We start from the raw sequence: 23,219 nt of genomic DNA on the forward strand, positions 1-23,219 counted from the left end.
AAAAAACTCACTATACATTTTCGAAATAGTTTGTAGCTATATTATCATATACATCCTTAAAAGCATAAACATAATTAATATATATATATATATATACTTAAATTAATTATAATAAATCTCTTGTAGACTTCATCTAAATCTATAATAACTATATACAAATATTTTATTTTCTCTCTGTACTTTCTAATTAATTATCTTAATAAATAAATAACTTTAAATATTATTTTTTAATCATTTTTATTATAATTAATTACTGTTATTATATATTATAAAAAAATTAAATTAAACGTACACATCAATGGGATCACTTTCCGATAACTATATTATTAATAATAAAGAAATCTTATTAGATATTATGATACAATTAATCACATTAAATTCATGTAATTTCTCAATTCGTTTTATGCCCAAAGAAGGATGCCATTTTTTTATGGCGTGGCAGTGCGGAAGGCCACGCAGTCTCCCGCTCCTCCTCCTATCTCCTGTTCATTTGGATTCGGTTCTTCCCCAATTCTGCCCGCCAATCTTTATTTGGGCTACCATTTTGTTTCTTCTCTCCTCTGATCGACGATTTCCGGAGATTAGATCGCGGGTTTCATCTCGGAACTACTGCGACAGCCAGATCAGTTCTCTTCCGTCTGAATTCTGGCGAGATCTCGCCGCGATTCGACAGATCCGGCCGGTTGGGATGTTTCTCTTCTGCGGCGTCCTCGACGCAGAAGGACGCGAAGAAGATCTTGCTCCTGGGACTTGATAATGCCCGGAATGATGACGCTGCTCCATATGTTCCACCGTTTGATGGGTTCCATGCCTGTGTCGTTGCTCTTATGGAATTCGAATAGCCATTGGTTGAGTTCTGTGTCTAGTTGCAGAGGTTGGCTCAGCACCAGCCGACGTCAGAGGAGCTGAGCATCGGGAAGATCCAGTTTAATGCCTTTGATTTGGGTGGCCACCATATCTTATATTCTGATATTTGCCTTCGCTTACCCACCGGAAAAGAAAAGGCTTGATTGTCAGGTTTGCGATACTTTGTTATACATTATAGCAGATAAAACTTAATATTGTGTGAATAGGTTAGGAATTCTGCATCTTCTTTCTATTTTTATTGGACTTTAATTTGTTCCATTAGAACAGAGTCGTTTTACATAAGGAACACAGCAGCAGGAAGAAATATAAAGTTATTTGTGATTGTGCATGAATACTGTCGGCTGGTGAGTCGGCTCTAGTTGGCACGTTTGGTTTACTGCTGAAGGCATAGGTTCATCCTTGTATCTCCACTGTGCCGATGTGAGAATGCTGATATGGCGAACCAGCGCTCGAAGTTGGTTTGCCAGGGCTGTTTTGACTTTGGAGCGGTGAGGCTAGGTAGAGGAACTGGGATCTGCTTAGCCACGAGGTCCTCTCTTGGCTCAGGTCATCTTCAAGTTACGGGGTTGTCTCCTAGCCGTCAGTGATCTTGCGCAACAAGTCAACGCCGAGGTGTCACAGCCTTAGCTGAAATTACCTAAGGCGTGAGGCACCCTTCCGGCCAAGACGCGAACTTAGCTTGCGTTGCTTAAGTCACGCTTCGCCATTGCGATATTGCTCTGCAAAGGTCAGCCCACTTGCAACCTCTCGTAGGTCCCAAAGGACCTATAAAAGAGAAAGTTGATTAGTTCGAAAGAACGAGCGACGGATAAGTCCCGACGTCTCGTGAAAAGAGGGGAAGCTTTACAAGCAATTCAGCGAGCACCTTGCGCACACAAGAGAAAAGAGGGAGAGAGGGAAAACAAGGGCTTTAGAAGGTTGAACGAACAGTTGCAAGCCCACAAACAGCTGCTCACCGAGTCCCGGGCGCGACAACAAGTTCCCGTCAAGGCAACGTGCGAACTTGCGAAGGATTGTTCAACGCCCGGTACTATACCGAAGCCCCATCCAGCCTTGTGCCACCCGGGGGGTTCCAAGGGGCTGAGATGGCTGACGTTTTGGTGAGCGGACGCAGATTCCAGAAATCAGCTCGCGGCACACAAAAACGGAGCTGTTTTGGGGTTGTTTTGCACGGTTCGGTGAGTGGTCATTCTGTAACACTGCAGCTTGTTCGAACTTACATTTTTACAAGCAAAATGACTCAAAACCAAGGCAAAACAGGCTGTCAAGTAGCTGTATATGTAGATGAGAGTGACGAACGGTTCGTTGAACGGAGTTGTTGAGGGTGCGTGACGACCGTTCGTGACAGAGGGGCTTCCCGACTCGACCTCTTCGATGCTTAAGCCAGTGTAAGGCGGAGGAGGGCAACAGATAGTAGTATGAGATGTGCAAAAATGAGAGAGTAGAGAGCCAGAGAGATTGTTGCCTACGCGCACCCAAGCTTGGCCTGGGGTGTGGGTGTGGCTCTTATACCTAGGTATTGTGCCGTCTGGACCTGCATTAGCCAAGGTGGTAGAGGTATTAGTAAGGGCGTGCCTTGTGTGACGGAGGAGTTAATGTGGGTGGCTTGCTGCCCGTCATTAATGCAGAGTGTTGTCAACCATAAATGCATGGCTCAAGATGTCAGCTAGGGGGTGAAGAGGTTGGGCTTGCTATCATTGATGGTTGCTGGTTCTCTTGCTTTGGTGTCATTTAGTCCATGTGATGGAAGGAGCTGGAGGGTGTCAAATTTGTCCTCCTGGAAAGGCGTCCTTCAGAGCTTTGAACAAAGTGCTCGAAGGACATTGTTTTTCCCGTGTCTGTATAATGCACGCGTTGCTTTGATCATTTGTGAGATGGATGATGTCCCTTTGCTAAGATGTTTGCTTATTTTAAGTTGGAGTGATGGATTGTTGGCTCAAGGGGTTTGGCCCGATCGCATTGAGAATGGGCATGCGGTGAATTTTGGGTCGATCGCATTAAAGCGAGAGAATGAACTTGTTGTGAGGTTTGGCTCGATCGCATTGAAGCGAGACAATGCACCTGCTGTGAGGTTTAGCTCAATCGCGTTGAAGCAAGAGAATGAACCTGTTGTGAGGTTTGGCTCAATCGCATTGAAGCGGGAGAATGCACCTGCTATGAGGTTTTGCTTGACTTCATTGAAGCGGGAGAATGCACTCAACCGCGCCTAAGCGGTGGATTGACCATGTTGAAGTGGGAGAATAGGCCTCCTGTGAGGTTTTGCTCGACTGCATTGAAGCGAGAGAATGAACCTGCTCTGAGGTTTAGGTCGACTACGTTGAAGCGGGAGAATGAACATGCTATGAGGTTTGGCTCGATCACGTTGAAGCGGGAGAATGCACCTACTGTGAGGTTTTGCTCGACTACGTTGAAGTAGGAGAATGCACCTGATCGCGCCGAAGCAGTGGATTGATCGCGTTGAAGTGGAAGAATGGACCTAACCACGTCGGAGCAGGGGATGGACTATGTCAGAGCGATGGATTGGTCGAGGCATAGTCGGCGAGGAATGGTCAAGACTAAGTCGGCAAGGAATGGCCGAGACTTAGTTGGCAGGGACTAGCTGAGACTTAGTCGACAAGGAATAGTTGAGACTTAGTCGGTAAGGATTGACCAAGACTTAGCCGGCGATGGATTGGTCGAGCCTTAATCGGCAAGGACTGGCCAAGACTTAGTCGGTGATGGACTGGCCGAGACTTGGTCGGCAAGGATTGCCCGAGGTGCTGCTTGGTTGAGGCTGAGGGGCTGCTTGACCGAGGCAGAGGTGTTGCTTGGCCGAGGCGGAGGTGCTACTTGGCCGAGGTGCACTCGGGCACTACTTGGTCGAGGAGGGGCCTTACGTTTTTGAGTCTTTTCAAGACTATCCCTTAATAGGAAATACCTTCACCGGAGGGGCAGTAGGGGGGGGCCTCGGAAGCGATGACTCAGGTCGATAGAGGGGGCCTTGGGTCTATCATAGACGAGGCAACGCGCTGTAGTAAGGGGACCGAGGAGTCGTTGCGGGTCACTGTTGATGCTCCAACGACGCCAGGAGAGAGGTCGCCGGGGTCGTCATGGGGGCCCGAGGGTGTTGTTGATAGGTGAGGCCTAGGAGGGCCTCGAGATGAGATGAGTAGGTGTCCAAGATGGGTAGTCTGGGTCATCAAACAAATGCTGACAACGTTCGGGGGTTGGTGTCGTCGTGTCGACTTGCAGTGATGTGGGAACCTCTCCATTAGGGTGTTTGTTGGGAGGAGTAATAGAAGGACATGTCTGCGATGTTCGACCCTCCTAGCATCAAAATGATTATGCATGAATGCTACTGGCTAGTGAGTCGACTCAAGTTGGCATGGTTGGTTCACTACCGAAGATGCAGGTTCATCCTTGTGTCTCCTTCATGTCAATATGGGAATGCTGATGTGGCGAACCAACACTGGAAGTCTACAAGGGAGGCAATTTGTCGGGACTGATTTGACCTTAGAGTGGTGAGGCCAGGTAGAGGAATTGGGATCTGCTCGGCCACAAGGTCCTCTCTTGGTTGTCCGGTCATCTTCAAGCTGCGGGGTTGTCTCCTGGCCGCCAGTGATCTTGTGCAATAGGTCGGTGCCAAGGGGCTTTCGGGCTCAACCTCTCCGATGTTTAAGTCAATGTAAGGCAAAGAGGGGGACATATAACAGTATAAGCTATGTAAAAATGAGAGAGTAGAGAGTCAAGAGATTGTTGATTGCTCCCCCGCCCCATGGCTTGGCCTGGGGTGTGACTCTTATATCTGGGTGTTGTGCCCTTTGGACCTGTGTTAGTCGAGGTGGTAGAGGTATTAATGAGGGCGTGCCCTATGCGACGGAGGAGTTAATGTGAGTGGCATACTGCCCGTCATTAATGCAGAGTGTTGTCAACCATAGATTCATGGCTTGAGATATCGACTAGGAGGTGAAGAGGTTGGGGCCTGCTATCACTAATGGTTGCTGGTTCCCATGCTTTTATTGTCATTTAGACCACATGGTGGAGGGAGCTAGAGGGTGCCAAATCTATCCCTATCAATTTGATCTAAGAGTTCGTTCTTTTTTTAGTGTCCATTCTTTCTATGTCTCTAAACTAACATATCCATTGTAAAATGAGATTTCTTTTCACAGCCCCTTTCTACTATTTATAACCTTATTTTAGAATTTTTATTTTTTTTATAAATAAATATAAATATCTTCATAATTTTTTTTCTCTCTCTTTATCAGGAAGACAACCTTGTTTTTAGAATTTTTAATATTCCTTTATAATAGACATAAATATCCTTTTTTTTTTCTCCTCCTGGCATGGGTAAGTAGTTTCGGGAGAAGTATGAGGGGGCACTTCTTCTTCTTCTTCTTCTTCTTCTCTTCCTCCTCTTTTTCTTCTTAATCTAGATGATAAGTGTAACAACGAGCGGCATCAAGCGAGCAGCATTAAGGAGTTGTGGGTAAAAAAAGGTAAATTTGATAATCGAGGATTTTAAATAGTAAAATTATATTTTTTATTATTTGTTTAGGAGCTGTCAACAGTAAGGGGTTATGGATAGTAAATTACTTGTAAAGTGTGTCAGAAATTTATATTTTTTGTTATTTTCATTTGTCTTTTTAATCATGGACTTAATAGGGATGGAAGTTACTCTCAAATGCTTCGCAATGTGCGTTCAGTGCATATTCTTCCTGATATGGTTTGTCTTCCAAGAATTGTTACAAACTTGTTTGTTGATCATTGGCTTATGGACTGGGATCAGAAATCCTGTTGAACTTGTTCAATAATCACTTCACTCTTTCGTATGGCCGGGTAGTTTCCAAGCACGAACTTATTTATGTGATCGTGCTGTTTGAGGTTCTTTTTCATCATTAGGTAGCTACAAAGCAAAGTAGAGATGCAGTTTTAATTTTTCTGCCAATTTATGGTACCTTTTAGGCTTATTTGGTGCTGGAACTTTATCTTCCTGACAAGAATAGAGATACTGAAGTGTGTGATTAATGAGTTAAGCCACCATGGGCGGACCGCTTTAGGTACTGATACGGCATGTTGTTTAAGAATCTCAATCCAAACCACCACATAACCCTATGAACTGTGCTGTGTCTTGCTGTGCATTTTTGGTTTCTGGACTCCTGTTATTGTCTTACAGGTTGGTCTTGTTTAATATTCTAGAAATAGTAAATTATTTTTTGGAATCTTTCTCTTCCTCCAAATAAAGAAAAGCGCTGGAGCAACACTTCTTTAAATGTCCAAAAAAAAAATTTCACTCTTCTAATCAGTGCTGCAAAATCTAAGCTCCTCTTTTGTTTTTTTTTTGCCCATTCTGTTATATTTGTTCTTTGAGTCATTTTAAACATTTATGATGGTTTATTCCCTATTCGACTCAGTGGCATAGAATCCCTGCTGTAATTATGGACTTCTGCTTATACTAATGTCATGATTGATCCTACCCAGAGCAGCTGTCTGAATTTTACGGAGTGTGTGCCGCACCTATTACAAAGTTGACAAATGTCTTTTTTTATTTATCTTTGTTAGCGCATCTGGTAATAACTTTGATGATCAATCTTGCTAAAGGACATCAAATCTTAAATAAGCATCTTTTTAGGAAATTGTATTTCCCTTAAGCAGGTGTTTCCTTTTGACTTTGTAACTCCTCTAGATCCTCATGGATAGTTACTTGATGTTATGGTCTCAACTCTCATGGGATGCTGCTGTTATATATATATATATATATATATATATATATATATATATATATATATATATATATATATATATATATATATATATATATATGAATGATTTAGTTAGATGAGCTTGTAAATATAGTAGATGCATAGAAATTGTTCTCTTGTGCTGTTGTTAAGGGGGTTTTGGCTATATTTGTCTCTGAAACAGGCTGATGCTGTGTTGCATCTAAGTGGATGTGCATGACAATGAGAGGAAGGAGCTGAATGTGCTTCTCTCACTCCGATGAAGCTCTGGCAAATATTCCTTTCCTCCTTTTGGGTAACAAGATTGACATTCCATATGCAGAATCCGAAGAAGAGTTGTGCTTCCCATCTAGGCCTGAGCAAGTTCACAACCGGAAGGGGAAAGGTCAACCTTGTGGATTGTAATGTACACCCCCTCGAAGTCTTCATGTTCAGTATCATGCGTAAGAATGGCTAAGGTGATCGCTTCAAGTGGCGTTCACAGTACATTAAGTTGGATGCTATACGTGTGTTGCCTTTACTTGGCTTTCACAAACAGCAAAAAAACCTTGCAAGTTGTTTGTGAAGCATTTTGATCTCAATATTATGTTGGGTGGAGACCGGTTAAACCAGCGGATCATAGAAAATAAGAAATTTGTATTTGTCTTTTGAATTATGACAAGATACTAGAATTTTATTATAGAAGAAAGGAAAGAAAAAGGGGATGATGGGATCTGTCTGTCAAAAGATTTAATAATATTTCATTGTCTATCGAAAAGAAACGATTATATTATTATTTATAGGGTTCCACTTAGAATCTAATGAGGATAGTAATTATAATAAGATTCGGTTGATGTCAAATGACGTCTCACGCCTCAATCGACGCGACAACACTTGGTCAAACGGACCATAACATCGGCCGAGGCGCATTAACGCCTGCTCAGGCTCGGTTCTTCACGTCACGCCAGCACCAATGTCAAACGCTATCAGCTTGCCCCTACAAGCAGGCACATCAGGAAACAGTAAGCTTCCCTATAAATACCCTCGCATTCTGAACACCAAAAAGGGGAGACACACCAAAAAGACTTTTTCATCTGAAATCCCCTTCACATCAACTAACTTGATCGTCGGAGGGATCGATCGAGTCGAGCCTCCCGACCCGACCTGTGTGCAGGGATAAAGACGGAGCGCCTCCCATCGTGTGCCCAGGCAAGGAGTCCCCTCCCAGATGGAACGGTTGACCCGCCGTGATCGGACCACCGTAGTCGACCACCTCGGCGGACTCGAGGGCCGTACCGGGAAGATCCCATCATCCGGACCCGAACCGAGCCGCGTCGGCCCCGAGGCCACGGCTCAAGGTTGTTTATACTAGTAGAATCCATGGACTCTTAATAATAATTAAATATTAAATAATTTTTTATTCGATTTTAATTGAATTAAATAGATTTTATAAATATTATTTAAAAACTCAAAAAATAAAAAGGATTTTAGTATATTATTGTTGGCACAGAGTATATACCATGAACTGGCATTATTTTCTCATATTGTTAGAAACCATGGTATTTGTTTGTATAAATATTTTTGTTCCCAACTTGATCTCCAACACCATTTACATCCGAAATGTCTCTTGAATGCATCTTCTTTCTATTTCAATTTATGGCCTTTAGTTCATTTCCTGAATATTTTTATATCAAAGTTTTGGCCTTCCATTGAAACTAAATAAAACATGATGAGTGGTACTGCTGTTTATGGTGTTCAGCTAGTGACTCTCATATTATGAACTTGACATTTCCATCTGGTTCATTGATGTTGTGAATGCAGAACAGAACATGATATGAGAGTGTGATCTGCAACACAAATTTCATACAAGAAGCCAGTAAGTCAACTTGGGGTGATCTAAACAACTCGTACGCGTGGTTTAATGGCTGAGGTTTGAACGATCTCTGTTGGTACAATCTTCTTCCCATATTCTTATCGATCGCAAATATCAATCAAGGGTGTTTGGTCTAGTGGTATGATTCTCGCTTCGGGTGCGAGAGGTCGCGAGTTCGATTCTCGCAACACCCCATCTTTGTTTCGTTTTTGCAGGATGTCGACGTTGATGTTCTTCGTATGCAGAGTTCACGTACTGGCCCTCTTAGCTCTTTTTCTTTTCTCTGTCGGTCTTCTTTCGAATCATCCATATCTCGGACGTATGTCGTATACGTATCTTTGGATTCTGCAACTCATAGTCCAACATCTGCCACCGCTTGCTCCCCTTTCTCCTCTCAAGCAGCTTGACCATTCCATTATCCAAGCTGACGCTGCTCCTCCTCCTCCTCCTCCTCCTCCTCGCAACACGACAACCCAGTCCCCATGTTCCTTCGTCTCTCCCTCCCTTTACCTCCTCCATCTCAGTTGTTACGATGGTTGGTGATGACTGATGGGACCAGATAGGTTGGATCGACCGCAGCTCGCTGCTTTCTTGTCATGTCTGAGAGCCCTTCTCACAGAAAAAGAAGAGCAAAGCAGGTCAAGAAGATGTCGGGGACCGGCGAGGCTTTAGTGTCTCTGCGTTGCCTGACACACAGCCACTATAGGCTGCGCAAAAGTGATGTTTCGTGTGACCTCAATTGCTGTGGTTCCTCGATAATTCATGGAATCCAAAGTCTTTAGCAGACAAGTAGGCCATTGCTAGATCAGGTCAAGTTGACCTGTAGATAGAGAAGACTGTACACTGTCGATGATGGTGTGTGTGAGAAGCGACAAGGTTGGCTGCCATCTCCAACGAGCGTGCACTTGTCAACCATTGCTTTCTTCTTGGACCACTTGATACTGCACCCTCCACCTGCATGACAACCATGAAAGAGGAGAGGAGAGGAGAGGAGAGGAGAGCACATGGTGATCCAAGAAAACTCCTCAGCAGCTGCAATACGCTTTAGAATCTCAAACTTGATGTTATCATCAGGCCGACGACTTTGCTCATGCGATTCTTTAGTCTTCAAGTTAGCATGTAGCCGTCGTCAAATAGTTAATGTCAAAAAGGAAATATCTATATATATATATATATACAAGATGAAAGGGAACACCATACAATGGATGCAGATCATCCATTAGAACTTGGAATCTCTTAGAAAACACTTTGATCTTGAACCATAAAATGAACTACATCACAATAAATATTTTGTACCGTAGAAAAATTTAAATCTTAAGAATGTGATATAAGAAAACTTGGATGAAAGGAAATGAACTAAAAAATATACTCATACTGCTAAAATTAAGATAGTTAAATGACACACAATGAATTTGATCCTCATCGATGTTATTCTTCGATCTTTCAGTACTTGAATCTCCAGCTTCAATTGCTGGTTGGAATCCACATGCTTATAGGTCTTCACTGAATCATGTCAAACATCCTTTTTACCTAATTTTCAACATGCTTTCATCTGTCGCCAACCAAAGAGCACTTTATCATCATAAGGGCCACTAAGTTCATCAACCACAGCTTAGATGGACCTACAGTTTGTTGTAAAAGAAGCTTCCTTTGCCAAAGTTGTCTTTGCTAAGCACTTGAGAATTATGGTCTCACTCATCCACTCTACCACAAGTACACATAAAAAGATGGTCCATCAATTGGGTAAACATAGAATTACCATCTGCAACATTGCAAATGATTCAAGAATCATACCATATTTTTCAGATTAATTTTGACACTAGCAATATATAAATGCTTGATAGAGCAGATAAGATTTTCTTAACCAAGAGAAAAATCCTCCGAGAATAGCTTCAACAGAGTAGAGAGATTTTTTTATACAGTTAGGAAAATCTTATCTACTATCAAGAACTTTGAGTAGAAATAGAACATAAAATATTTACAAAAGTTAAAAGAGTCTAACTTTTATAATAACTCAACAATTACTTTTAAAAATTAATAATTACTTATTTCAAGAATCGAATCTTATTTTGAACTAATCTAGTTTTCTGAAACCTTGTTAATGATCGATAATTGAATTATAAATACACTATTGATTTTTTGATAGATCTAATATATCATTAATTTCACCATCACAATCTTTATTTTCTTACTTATCAATTAAGCTAGCCAATGTTATCCTTATTTCAAGTCCATTTGTATTATTTCCTTAGCCATATAGACGCTTCATATAAAACTTATTGATCAAAATTTTAAACTCTTAATTTTTTTAAAAATATATTTAATACATCACTAGCTGAATATTTAGATAATAAAATTTATAGAACGAAACTTTAACTATTCCACCTTAGTTAGGTGAGTTACCAAAATATTTTCTACTAAACAAGCTAAAAAATCATATATATATATATATATATATATTATTGAAAAGAAATATAACACAAGGGGGAATCAAGAAAGAATCTCTGCTTCCCGCTTCACTCTCCGACAACCAAAAGGCGGCCCAACACGTGTCTTCCTTCCCTCCATCTCCGTGCCGGCCGAGGCAGTTAGTTCCCGGGCCGCACCCACCTACGGGACCGAGTCGCGCTCCTCGGGCGGAGCCAGGGTGGTTCGGATAAAACCGAGCCTCAAGTTTGAACTTGCCCCGAACGTTGAAGTCAGTTGGGCTGGGGTGGGTGAAATCACGCGCATGGCACGTGACGAAAGCAACCAAACACCACACGACTCGGCGAGTCGCGTCCTACGCGGTCTCCCACAAAGCGAGACACCAAAGCAAACCCCCAACAGACGTCGATGGATTCGACGTTGATGCGCTTCCCCACCCTTCTCTCTCCCCTTCATCTCAAGTCATCCATAATAAACCATGCCCGATGACGTCCTCTTCCCTTCGATATCACGTCAAACACTACATCTTTCCCGCTGGTTAGAGGAGGCTCTGCCACGTAGGCGGTGCGTGCCAAAAGGGTGCACGCCTATTGGGCACACGTCGTTCCGCCATCGGGACAACCGTTCTCGTTGGTGCAGCGAAATCGACGCATGGCACGATAATTAAAGCAAAACGGGGAAGAATTGTGTGATCTACGCGTCCGTTCACCCTATTAATACACCCCACACACAGTCTGTCTTTCGCTTCATTTCATCCCAACCTGCGGCGAGGAAGGAGGGCTCGGAAAGGACCGAGGAGAAGAGAAAGGGAAATAGAGAAGGGACGCAAAGTTCTCCCTGTCGTCTCCCTTCCCCCACCTCGAGGCCGAGGAGAGCAGGCTGAAGGAGACGCAGCAGCAGTCGCATTTGGGGTGTTGGCCGGGGGTGAAATCGGCGGGGAATTGGTGAATTCTCGAGGGCTCCACCCTGGGCTTTCTGTTCTTGGATTGGGGGTGGTCGTTGGCCGAGGGTAATGGCGTCGGATTCCTTGTCGGTGGTGGCGGAGGACGTGCTGAAGCCGCATGAGACACGGACGGGCGACATTGATCTGGCCTCTAGGAAGGAGGTGCAAGCAGGTGATTTGATTTACTGCCCATAATTTCTAGTGTATTTCCTCATAATCGATTCTTTATCGTCTTTTCGAATGTTCTGTCCTCGACACAGGCCAGAAAAAATGGCTTCTTTTTATTCCGATGATTCCTGGATGGTGCCGTCCTGATCATCATTCTCTTGGGGTTTCTTTATCGTCGATTTTTAGTTCTTCTGTTACACATATTTCTTGTGTTGTATTAGTTGGAACGCAATAGAGAAATCGCGGAGGAGTTTATTGTTGGCTTTTGTTTATAAAGATCATTAGTCTGTTAGATTTCTCGATATTTTTATTCCCAAAGCTCAAAAGTATTGATTAGGATTGCGCGGAATCATGAATAGAATTCTCTGGTTCTGTTTTGCTATGGCAGCGTTGAGAAGGTACGAGGCAGCCGAATGGCTGAGGAAGATGGTGGGGGTTAATGGGGCGAGAGATTTGCCGGAAGAGCCCACAGAGGAGGAATTCCGGCTTGGGCTGCGAAATGGGATTGTTCTTTGTAATGCACTCAACAAGGTTCAACCTGGTGCTGTCCCCAAGGTTATCTTTTCTTGCAGTCACGCGCTGGATTCTTTCTTTCTTGTTTGATACCATCGCTTCAGTGTTGCATGATGTCATCTCTTGACTCTCATTCCAGGTGGTGGAAGCTCCTGCGGATTCGGCTCTCCTCCCAGACGGTGCTGCTCTGTCAGCATATCAGTACTTTGAGAATTTGAGGAACTTCCTCGTCTCCATGGAAGAGTTGGGCCTCCCAACATTTGAGGCGTCCGATTTAGAAGGGGTGCGGATTTTTTGTTTGTTTGATAAGCTCTTCTCAGTTTCTTTTTTCCTTTCATTTAAGTTATGAATTAGAAGTGGAACTCCTAAATTTCTGAGATTTAAAGTATCACTAATTTAAAATTTTTTTGACATGTTATCTTCTTCTTCTTCTTCCTTTTTCATGGGTTGGAGGGCAGGGTGGTAAAGGCTCCAGGGTTGTGAATTGTGTTTTGGCTCTTAAATCCTATGGTGACAATAAACAAATGGGCAGAAATGGTTCCTGCAAGTATGGTGGGATCCTGAAGCCTTCCACCTCTGGCAAGTATTTTGTAAGGAGGAACTCAGAACCTTTCATGAATTCCCTTTCTAGAAGCCAATCAACTGAGAAAACCCAGGATGGCATATCGGTGGAGCAGAACATGGGTGTCAATTTCTCGATACAATCCACTGAAATGGTAGGTAAGCTGAATGTCATAATTTGTTGAATAAATCGGGTATCTGCATTAGCTAACACACCAGCATGATATTGTCCACAGACGACATCACAGTCTCTGAACATGCTTCTGCGTGCCATCCTATCAGATAAGAAGCCTGAAGAAGTCCCAGTGGTAAGTTAATTCGTTATGACAATTAACTGTATGTAGTGCGGATGAGGCTGGAATTGTTATTGCATTTATGCAGATTGTGGAGTCAATGTTAGGCAGAGTAATGCAAGAATTTGAGCGCCGAATTGCAAGCCAAAACGAGCAGGTAGGCCCTGGTACTTTTATTATTGACACGCTGCTCCATTCATCTGAACAGGACTGCTTATGTCCTTATCTTTCACATGATTTGTTATTCTGATTGTCACCTGTGACACAATCATCCAGCATGTTATCCTTCTGAAGCCTGCTTGATTTTCTTCCTTTTTATGCACCTTAATGTATATTATTTTTGCTACTGTTAAATTTTTTTAAACCGCTTCAAATGATACCGCAATGCTTGATAGGTGAAAACAACTACAAAGGATCTAACTGATGGAACAAAATCCTTCTGCAAAGCAAAAAATTCAACAGAAATTTCATCCATTTGTTGTGAAAAAGAGGTACTAGACCCACACATTCTTATTAAAGTCACACTTATCAAATTTAAGTGGTTCCCATTAAACTCTTGTGATATATTAGTTTATGTGTGTTATAAGAAGATGACATATGATTCGTGGTTTATTCTCCTTCAGTGCCTCATGATTTGTTTAAATGTCTCTCTAACACTGTACTGTGTTCTAGACGGCGAAGACAGAGAATTCTTTCCCAAGCTCAAAAGATGAGGATTTTAGTATGAGCTTGAAGGATGCAGAAACATCAAAAGAAAAGCTCCTGAAGCAACACTTACTTTTTGATAGACAAAAAAGAGAACTACAGGTATTCTCTTCTGATTTTTTTTTAGGATTTGCATGATGGTTGGGTTTATCAAGCTGTGTTGATGGTGGTTGATGTTCTCTGTAGGAACTGAAAGGTGCACTTCAAACAACTAGAGCTGGTATGGAGTTGATGACAACTCAACATGCCCAGGAATTTAGTAATCTTGGTGAGATAGTTAAATGATCAGTTGGGGATGACAAGAAATTGTTAACCATGAGGAACTGTTAGACATACTCTGAAGGCCGTTGTTCTTGTCATTTTAGGGAAGCATATGCAAGTCCTTGCTCAAGCAGCTTCAGGATATCATAAAGTTCTCGAGGAAAACAGAAAGTTATACAATCAAGTGCAGGATCTTAAAGGTGATATTCTAGTTAATTATATGCAAAATTAATGCTTCCACTAATTTCTTTTGTTCACTATCAGGAAACATTAGGGTGTACTGCCGTGTGAGGCCTTTCTTACCTAGACAATCAAGTAGTATGAGCACTGTTGGTCATATTGACGATGGAAATATTATGATTATCACCCCTTCAAAATATGGGAAAGGACATAAGTCTTTCAGCTTCAACAAAGTCTTTGGCCCGTTTGCCACTCAAGGTGTTCAAGGCTCTATATTTGAGTACATTCAGAATTTTCTAACAAAGCAATGAACTAATCCCCTTTCATCAATGCAGAGGAGGTTTTCTCTGACACACAGCCTTTGATTCGTTCTGTTCTCGATGGTTACAACGTCTGCATCTTTGCATATGGACAAACTGGAGCAGGGAAAACCTATACAATGGTACATCATTGACATGAAAATTCATTTTGGAAAATTTAAATTCAGCTCACGATTATCTATCCATGGAAACGAATCAAGACTTTTTTTAATTATTTGGTTCTTAATTTTTTTATGCAGAGTGGACCAAAAGAACTTACAGAAGAGAGTTTTGGAGTAAACTACAGAGCATTAAATGACTTGTTTCATATCTCAAAGCAGAGGAAGGAGACATTTTGTTATGAAATTGCTGTTCAGATGATTGAGATATATAATGAGCAAGTTAGGGATCTCCTTACCAATGATGGTCCCCAGAAAAGATATCCTTTTGTGAAGATCTTGCTCTTATTATTCTTCAGTTCTTTTTAGTTGTTTGTTCTATTCTGTTTTATATATTTCGAGTACCTTTACTCGTCAATACATTAGATGATCTTGCTCGTATTATTCTTTAGTTCTTTTTAGTTTTTTGTTCTATTTTGTTTTATATATTTTGAGTACCTTTACTCGTCAATACATTAGATATTCATAATAGTTCTCAGAAAGGACTTGCTGTGCCTAACGCAAACTTGGTTCCTGTCACATCAACAACAGAGGTTATTGAATTAATGAACATTGGTCAGAAGAATCGTGCTGTTAGTGCAACTGCGATGAATGACCGTAGCAGTCGTTCTCACAGGTCTGGTTACGTTTTGAATGGATGTGTTTTGGCTTTCATCATGTCAGGCTAATGGATTTTTGTTTGCAGTTGCCTGACCATTCATGTTCAAGGAAGAGATTTGGCATCTGGGGCTGTTCTTAGAGGCTGTATGCATCTAGTTGATTTGGCAGGTAGTGAGAGAGTCAATAAATCTGAAGCTAAAGGAGACAGGCTAAAGGAAGCACAACATATCAACAAATCGCTATCAGCTTTAGGAGATGTAATATCTGCCCTTGCTCAAAAGAGTTCACATATCCCTTACAGGAATAGCAAACTTACACAACTACTACAAGACTCTCTAGGTAAGAATTAAACACAATTGACCGAGTTCTACATGCACTTTATCTCTCCATGAGTCATTGTATGTTATTCTCATTTTTCTCAGGAGGGCAAGCTAAAACATTGATGTTTGTCCACATAAGCCCTGAGGCAGATGCAATAAGTGAGACTCTAAGCACGCTCAAATTTGCTGAACGGGTTGCATCGGTTGAGCTTGGCGCAGCTCAGGTAAACAAAGAAAGTGGGGAAGTCAAGGAGCTCAGGCAGCAGGTGCTATTTCCCTTCATTCTTGAGTTGCTGTTCTTTCTAACTTCACATGTGACTTGCTTTCCTTCCTGATTATCTCAATAGGATGACCATGTTTCATTCTGCTTTAGGTAGCTAGTCTTAAAGCAGCATTAGCTAAGAAAGAGGGTGTTCAGATCCAAAGCACAATGTCTAGTCCTGATATATACAGGCTAAAATCTGGTGCAACATCTCCTGCACATCCAAACCAGATGCAGACGATGGAGGATTTTGGCAACATAGAGGTAGAGATACCTTCTTTATATTATTTCTAATAGGAAGTTTATCAGTGTCCCTTGTGCTACATATTCAGAAATGATTTCTTAGCATGCAAATATATAGATTTGCATTCGGGTAATGATTTTGTCAGGTTACATATTTGATTTCCCAACTCTTGTTTCTTAACATTTTAGGTGCTCAGCTGTTCAGCAATGATGCAGGAAAGGGTAGAGATTGATCTCCAAGACCTTTTAAGAGCATCTGATTCTTCTCCTTGGCCAGAGGACTCCCTCAGGGGCTGGGAAGGAGATAACCTGCATATGCCAGACTCATTTTACCAGGGATATGTTCCCGATGTGATGAGAGTCTACGGGGATCATCACAGAAGTTGGGCCAACTCTATCGCAACCGATGATTCAGATGATTTGGATTTTGCAACAAGTGATTCCTCAGAGCAAGACATGCTATCGCAGTACAATCTTCCGAAAAGCAACAGCAATGCTGTCAATGGTGGATCAAAGATCAAGCGGCCTCAGTCAGGTCCAGTGAAGAGTTCCGAGACAAGGTAATCCTGTAGCCATAAATTTGCGCACAATTTTTCTTGAACATAAAGACTGGCTGGCCTTCTATTTGATCCCCTAACAAATATAACTAGGATCAAAGCTCATCTTTGATTTGAACACTAGAGAAAATATGTTTCTAACCCTTTCTTCATCTGAATTCAGGAGACCAAGCCGAACGCAGATGCCATCTCCATCGAGTAAGCTATCAAATACACCAGGCCAAACGGTAAACCGCTCCAACAGACAGTTACTCTCTGGCAGCGCCGACGGAAAACGAAGGCCTATTGGGAAAAATGGAAAGTAGAGTGATAGACGAAGAATGGCTGGAGATTTCTTGGTTTGTAATTACAAAGGGAATGAAAGCTGTTTCTTTTGTGAAAAAAGATACAATCAAGATGTATACTCTGCTTCTTTTGTGAATGTGTTTATTGATGATGATAGCTTCATGATCTGTATAGTAAGTTGTCGGGTTTGTCCTTCCTGGCATGATTCTCTAACTTGAGCATCAAGAGGATTAAGGGAGTTGATGGTCAACTCTCGACATTCCTTCATTCTCTAACATTCCTTCATTCTCTAACTTAAACATCAAGAGGATCAAGAGAGTCGATGGTAAACTCCCGACACTCCTCTCTCTCAACCCCAACACGAGGACGAGGCATGAGTAAGATCCCTCGGCTAGCTGTGGTTGGATCAAAAGAGCCACAAAACTTCAAAACAGACCTGGTCACCATTACAAGCCCTATTAGACCAACTTCCCATGGCTGTGTAGATAGGACAAGTGCAAAATAAAAGGCTGAGAGCAGCAATCATTATAAGGATATGATTGCTGATACCTACTCCACCACCATGCCTCTTTGACAAAATCAGCAGCATTATACAACAATTTATTATTCATCCAGTTGCAGGTTGTCTCATTATCAATGTTCCATTTCAATCACATACAAGTAGGATGTCCATGGAGCATCTAGATATCTTTTTGTTGGAGTATGTGAAAAAAGATCAGGCATCCAACTACATCAATAAAGATCAAAAGGTCATTAGTTAAGAAGAAGAAGTTCAGATCTAGGAGAACAACAGTTTCCAAAAGATTAGAAAAAGTTCTAAAGCAAAAGCCACCAATGATGAGCTATGTTTGATCATTGGCTGCAAAAGCAAATGAAGACCTCACTTTGGTGCAAGCATAGGAGCACCAACACACTTTGAAGTGGAGACTACATCATAATAATGTGCTGCACTCTTTGTTTCAGCAATCAAAACATCCCAAGCTGCATAAGAAACTACAAACTGTAGGGCTTTTCCTGCCAGGGTTTGAGCTCACTCTTCCCAAGTGTCTGAAAGAAGCACAAAGTTGGTTTTGATTCTTCTTTTGCTCATATAAATCTATATCTGTTGGCTTTCTCCTTTTCCAGCAATCATACTGCAGTGGTGGAGCTCATCATGGTAGGGTAGTGCACACAACTTACAACACAAGCAGGTAGCCCAAAGAGGAGACACCAGACAGTCACTGCAATAAAAGGGTATTCTAACTCCCACTTTGATCTGGGAACCAGCTTTCTCATTTTAATACCATGAACACATATGGAATACAAACTAGTAATCGTGATTAAATAGAGTAATGACATATTACAGTATCAATCAAACATTTGAACTTCGACAACTAGCAAAAATTTTTCTTACAGGCTTTGAATGAAGAAATCTAGCTGTACAAGCAAACACATTGTCATCGCTGATGCAGATTTTCTTCTCGATCGGGGGTGGTGCAATACAACTGAGGAAAGAAGTATGCAATGATTCGATCATGGAGGAAAAGATACTTTTGCGGGGATTTATTGGAAAGAATTTGGCAAGGATATTGGTGAGCTCAGGATTCTCGATTGTACAGAGGGGAATAAATGAATGATAATCACATGCAAAAAGATTTTGCTAGACTTGCGCGAGACCACTGAAGTTCTCAAGGGAGAAGCAGAAGAGAGAGGAATTCAAGCTCAGATCAGAGCATGGTTGGGGAAAGACTGATTCCGAGAATCCAGAGACATTGGAACAAGTCCAAGAATTAGAGAGGTCTGAGGTGATAGACAAACTGATGTTGGCAAGACAGATAGCAGTGAAGGGATCTTGATCAATTCCTGAGAGGACTCCAGCACGGGAGATGTTGGTTCCAATCACATTTTTTATGGTCACCTGCTTGATTGTCGGCAGAGCATCCGGATCATATTGGTCATCAGGATGTGCCCCACATTGACCCGTGAAACGAAATGCTTCATGAACATTTTCCATTTCCACATCTGAAATGACGATATCCTTAATGAAGCCGCCTCGTCCCCGAGTGGTCTTGAATATTATGCCAGTGAAAGAATCATGGACATGAAGGTGCTTAACATGTATATCTGAGATACCACCGGACATCTCACTGCCAAAAGCAAGTGCCGAACCAAGAGATGTCTGCAGATGGACATTGTTGATCTGAATATTTGAGGAAGGCCTGCCGAAAGAGATACCATAGTTGTCCCAACCACTCTTGACAGCAATGGCATCATGTCCAACACTGATGCTGCAATCTTCGATGCAGAAACTTGAGCATGAATCTGAGTCAAGCAGAAAATTTAGATGAAGATTTGGAATGATAGTTGTTGCCCCTAATTTTATGTCATTATCATGGACTAGGACCAAGCTTTTGCTTATTTGCTTTAGGACAGCATAGAATAAAGATAATTACCATAAAACAATAATAGAAACTGTAGGAACATATCTGAATCTTTATAAAGGATCTTGAATCAGATCATTCAAGAAATTTTGTGTGCTAAAAGCAACGATAAAACAGGGAGGAAATCATAAAAACGCTACATTTTGACTCTTACCTGGTACTACACCATTTGTATATGGGGAATCAGATGAAGCCTGAATAACTATATTCTGGACAGTTACATTGCTGCATCACAGAGGGAAAAAGAAAAGATATTTGCAGTTGTCCAAATTCTCAATATTTCTTCACAAGACTAAACAAATAGTTTTAGCACGCACCTGGAATAGACTGGATGGATACTCCATGCTGGGGGATTCAAGAAAGTTAAATTTGAAATCACAATGTCACAAGAACTCACAAACTCAAGAAGATGAGGACGGCTGTAGTTCAAGGTGTGGGTACGAAACCACTCCCACCAGACAGAACCCTGCCCGTCAATAATCCCATTATTTCCTGTTCCACAAACCAATCTCAGCATGGTATACAAGAAATGCTATGGAACTTGCAATCATAGAAAGAGCATGAAATCGATCTGCCGAAATGTTAAAGAAGCATGCCTGTTATCACTACATCCGTCAAGTTGTATCCGTTTATCAAGCTGCGATGCCTTTCACCGGGAAGGTCTATCCCTTGACCATAAGAGGGCAAAGGCTCGACAGTAGGCCATTGAGATGCATCCTAAAATAAAGAAAAAGAAGGGGTTATTAGTTTTCTAACCGTAGCAAGTAGAAAATTTTCAGCATTAATAAAATAAACTTGGACTTCTCATTTCATTCCATCTAATCTTCTCATGGGTATCAACAATTTGAAAACTCCACAGAAGAAATTGTGTAATTTCTAAAACATTGAATGACAGCTAACTTAATTTAATGTTAACCATTTGTTTTCAAAATCCAGCCCCATTATAATTTCTTTATCTGATAATAAATAGATGTAGTACAGCAGTTCATGATAGACATTAATAAACATGAAGACATATGGGCTTATGTACTATGATCAAGACCTGACTGCCAATTATAACTGCATCTTCGTCCAGGAACAAAGTGAGATGACTGGTAAGATTGAAACTTCCTGTCAGCCATCTCCCCTTAGGAACATACAGCTGAGCACCACCCTTGTCGGCGAACGACCGCACATAGAAAACAGCATTTTGAAAGGCAACTGTATTCAAGGTGACTCCATCCCCCACAGCCCCAAACTCTGTAATGGTGACACTGTGTGGTCTTGGTGTCAAGCCATTCTTGAGTTTACAATACCCATCACCCCTTTCCTCGACTTCGACAGCAACTGCAACCGCTAAAAGTAAAAGCACGACGACCTGCAGAGAACAGGAAATATAATAACACGGTAATTAGCACTTGACATAGCTTCATCAGTATCCACATTGCTTCCACATCGACCTAAAGGCCAAACAGAAAACGGAAGCTTGTATCGAAGCCCACATCAATTTTTCCCTTCACTTGGAACCTCCAATGCTGATTAGGTGGAATGGGGAAAATGGAAGCTTTTCTGGCAATGAATTAAGGGAAATCTGTTCCAAAATATCGATCATGCAGACATCTAAGATCTCTTATGCTAAAATTACCAACACAAGACTTTAAACGTTTCCCGATTGACATCAGACCTAACAAATAAAATCGATGGGTATAACAATGGCAAATGTCATCGTAAAGATCACACCACTGCATTTCCTTAAATTAACACCAAATCCTATTCTGAATCAAATGATACACAACCATTAACCTAAAGTGATACCCAACAATAGCAAACACGTAAAAGAACTAAAAAAGGGGAAACATAAATGATCAAAATGGATCTCTAATTAAAACAAGGGGGTCGATGCGCACATCTATATGAATCGATGATCACATCGCCAGTGGCAAATGGACAAGTGGTCGAACCGAATCAGAGTTCCAACAACCAATTATAAATAGAACCGTGTTCAGAAAACACTTTTAATTGGGTCGAATCTCCACAACCCAGATCGCACAAGGAAGAACATCCGACAAAAGCATAGCAAACGACACCCAACAGAAAAAAAACAAAAAAAAACAAAAAAAGAGGAACTCGGAAACGAACAAGATCAAATTTTTACACGAATCCAATAATCCCAAGTTCTTAAGAAACAAGAAAGGCAGTTCCTTTGACAAACATCACAAGGAAATATACAAGCAAACGTACTTACTAGCCTCTTCATGAGCCCCTCGGAAGAAGGGGCGACGAAAAGCGGAGCAGGGAATTCCCAGGCGAATAGGACTGGGGAATACAAGACGTAGCAGGAGGAGAAAGAGGCAGGAGAACGACCGCGGAAGAAGAGAGAGGAGAGGAGGAAACGAGGAGGAAGAGGAGAAGCACAAAAACCAGACGCTGTCCTGTTTATACTAGGAAAAAAACAATAATAGTAACACAATTATTCCTACATCCACCCGAGACCTCCGAGCCCCCAAAAAGCCCTCCGAGACGAAGGCCGACGCGGACGAGCGGGTATGCCTGGGGGTCGTCGTGCTCGCATTACCTTCTTAACCTTTCCTTGGATGCTCGGACAAATACGTCTCAAGGGGGGAAAAGGAAGGTACAATTTTAGCGAAGCAGGAAAACATGAAAGAAATTGAAGGAAGAAAAAAAGGGGCGAAATAGAAAGAGGGAAAATAGCCGGGGAGGGGGGACACGGCCGTATGCCACACCGAGCAATAGTCACTAGTCCACACATGATGCGTCTGACATTTCTAATACGGCATCACAGCAAAGAATAATAGGAGGGGAGTAGTAACACGCTGGCCTTCCCCTCCCCATGCTGACACCTCTGGAATCCATTTGGCACGTATTTTTGCGTCGTTACTACCCTTTCGATCCCACCACGGTGGTGTTGGAGACGGGAGCGTTGGTGTTACCTCCGCGGGGCCCACTCCTCTCCTCTCTCTCTCTCTCTCTCTCTCTCTCTCTCTCTCTCTCTCTCTCTCCACCCACAGATCTAATCAGTAAATTCGTATGTTCAGTGGTTGTTTACTGTACATGAGAACAATATTTCTTACCTTTTGGGGAGGAATTTGGCGTAAATGTACGAGTAGAAAATTATATTTATATATACATATATATATATATATATATATTCGTGTGGGGCCCGCAGCGGGGAGCGCATTGCCATGGCATGGGGCTGCGTGTCCCATGTGGGTTGCCAGGGTAGGCGGTGGGGGCCCGGCCCTCAATCATGCCCGCCGAAGCCAGGCTGGCCTCGATCACTCGTCTTCCTCCTCGGAAACACGACGCCCTCCGGTTCGTACCCACCATGAGAATTCGACACGTAAGGACTCGGTGCTGGGAGGAGTCCGCTGGTATCGGGCCGGTGATTGGCGGGAGGAGGAGTGAGACGGGGAGAGGGTGGCGGACGAGCCGGGATGTTTACTTTTGTCGCTTCTTCCACTGGGGCCCGAGGACGCAGGGGCAGACGAGGTGTGCCCCACCGCTCTCTTGCGCCCATCCGTCGGTCTTGAGGAGCTTTGTGATTCTCAACATAGATCCTGATCCGAG

General features: G+C 42.2%; 2 protein-coding genes, 1 long non-coding RNA gene and 1 other non-coding gene across 7 annotated transcripts; 3 read left to right on the forward strand and 1 right to left on the reverse strand.

Moving 5' to 3' along the window:
• Nucleotides 1–421: 421 nt before the first annotated feature.
• On the forward strand, nucleotides 422–7,195 carry LOC135597472 (uncharacterized). The gene is made up of 2 exons (XR_010481264.1): nucleotides 422–1,017; nucleotides 6,769–7,195. It is a non-coding gene; the product is annotated as an uncharacterized LOC135597472 (long non-coding RNA).
• A 1,363-nt stretch (nucleotides 7,196–8,558) lies between these two features.
• Nucleotides 8,559–8,630, forward strand: TRNAP-CGG (transfer RNA proline (anticodon CGG)). The gene has a single exon. It is a non-coding gene; the product is annotated as a tRNA-Pro (tRNA).
• A 2,981-nt stretch (nucleotides 8,631–11,611) lies between these two features.
• LOC135597473 (kinesin-like protein KIN-14P) lies at nucleotides 11,612–17,409 on the forward strand. 4 transcript variants are annotated; one of them, XM_065090445.1, is made up of 19 exons: nucleotides 11,612–11,978; nucleotides 12,363–12,529; nucleotides 12,627–12,770; nucleotides 12,946–13,203; nucleotides 13,285–13,356; nucleotides 13,430–13,498; nucleotides 13,737–13,832; nucleotides 14,014–14,148; nucleotides 14,233–14,314; nucleotides 14,412–14,507; nucleotides 14,572–14,745; nucleotides 14,823–14,929; nucleotides 15,047–15,225; nucleotides 15,420–15,581; nucleotides 15,651–15,904; nucleotides 15,988–16,151; nucleotides 16,259–16,411; nucleotides 16,580–16,950; nucleotides 17,111–17,409. In XM_065090445.1, the coding sequence occupies exons 1-19, from the start codon at nucleotides 11,876–11,878 to the stop codon at nucleotides 17,250–17,252; spliced, it is 2,928 nt and encodes a 975-aa protein (XP_064946517.1). In that variant the 5' UTR covers nucleotides 11,612–11,875; the 3' UTR covers nucleotides 17,253–17,409. The 4 variants fall into 4 exon arrangements, with proteins under 4 accessions (XP_064946517.1, XP_064946518.1, XP_064946520.1 ...); XM_065090446.1 differs by having other exon boundaries at nucleotides 16,607–16,950; XM_065090448.1 differs by lacking the exon at nucleotides 13,737–13,832.
• A 1,120-nt stretch (nucleotides 17,410–18,529) lies between these two features.
• LOC135597474 (probable polygalacturonase) lies at nucleotides 18,530–22,330 on the reverse strand. Its single transcript, XM_065090450.1, has 6 exons — nucleotides 21,877–22,330; nucleotides 20,695–21,009; nucleotides 20,249–20,369; nucleotides 19,970–20,144; nucleotides 19,807–19,877; nucleotides 18,530–19,533 (listed from the first exon to the last, which is right to left on the reverse strand). Exons 1-6 carry the CDS (start codon nucleotides 21,886–21,888, stop codon nucleotides 18,872–18,874), a joined length of 1,356 nt encoding a protein of 451 aa, XP_064946522.1. The 5' UTR covers nucleotides 21,889–22,330; the 3' UTR covers nucleotides 18,530–18,871.
• Nucleotides 22,331–23,219: the final 889 nt, after the last annotated feature.

This window comes from Musa acuminata, chromosome BXJ1-11 (assembly GCF_036884655.1).
Source record: "Musa acuminata AAA Group cultivar baxijiao chromosome BXJ1-11, Cavendish_Baxijiao_AAA, whole genome shotgun sequence".
Taxonomy (NCBI): domain Eukaryota; kingdom Viridiplantae; phylum Streptophyta; class Magnoliopsida; order Zingiberales; family Musaceae; genus Musa; species Musa acuminata.

Coding starts and splice junctions, on each gene's coding strand:
- LOC135597473 (XM_065090445.1), top strand. CDS start 11,876: ATGGCGTCGGATTCCTTGTCGGTGGTGGCGGAGGACGTGCTGAAGCCG. Junction 14,508..14,571: donor TCAAGTGCAGGATCTTAAAG/GTGATATTCTAG, acceptor GTTCACTATCAG/GAAACATTAGGGTGTACTGC. Junction 15,226..15,419: donor AATGATGGTCCCCAGAAAAG/ATATCCTTTTGT, acceptor ACTCGTCAATAC/ATTAGATATTCATAATAGTT.
- LOC135597474 (XM_065090450.1), bottom strand. Junction 20,370..20,694: donor CAGTTATAATTGGCAGTCAG/GTCTTGATCATA, acceptor TCTTTATTTTAG/GATGCATCTCAATGGCCTAC. Junction 19,878..19,969: donor ATCCATCCAGTCTATTCCAG/GTGCGTGCTAAA, acceptor TCTGTGATGCAG/CAATGTAACTGTCCAGAATA.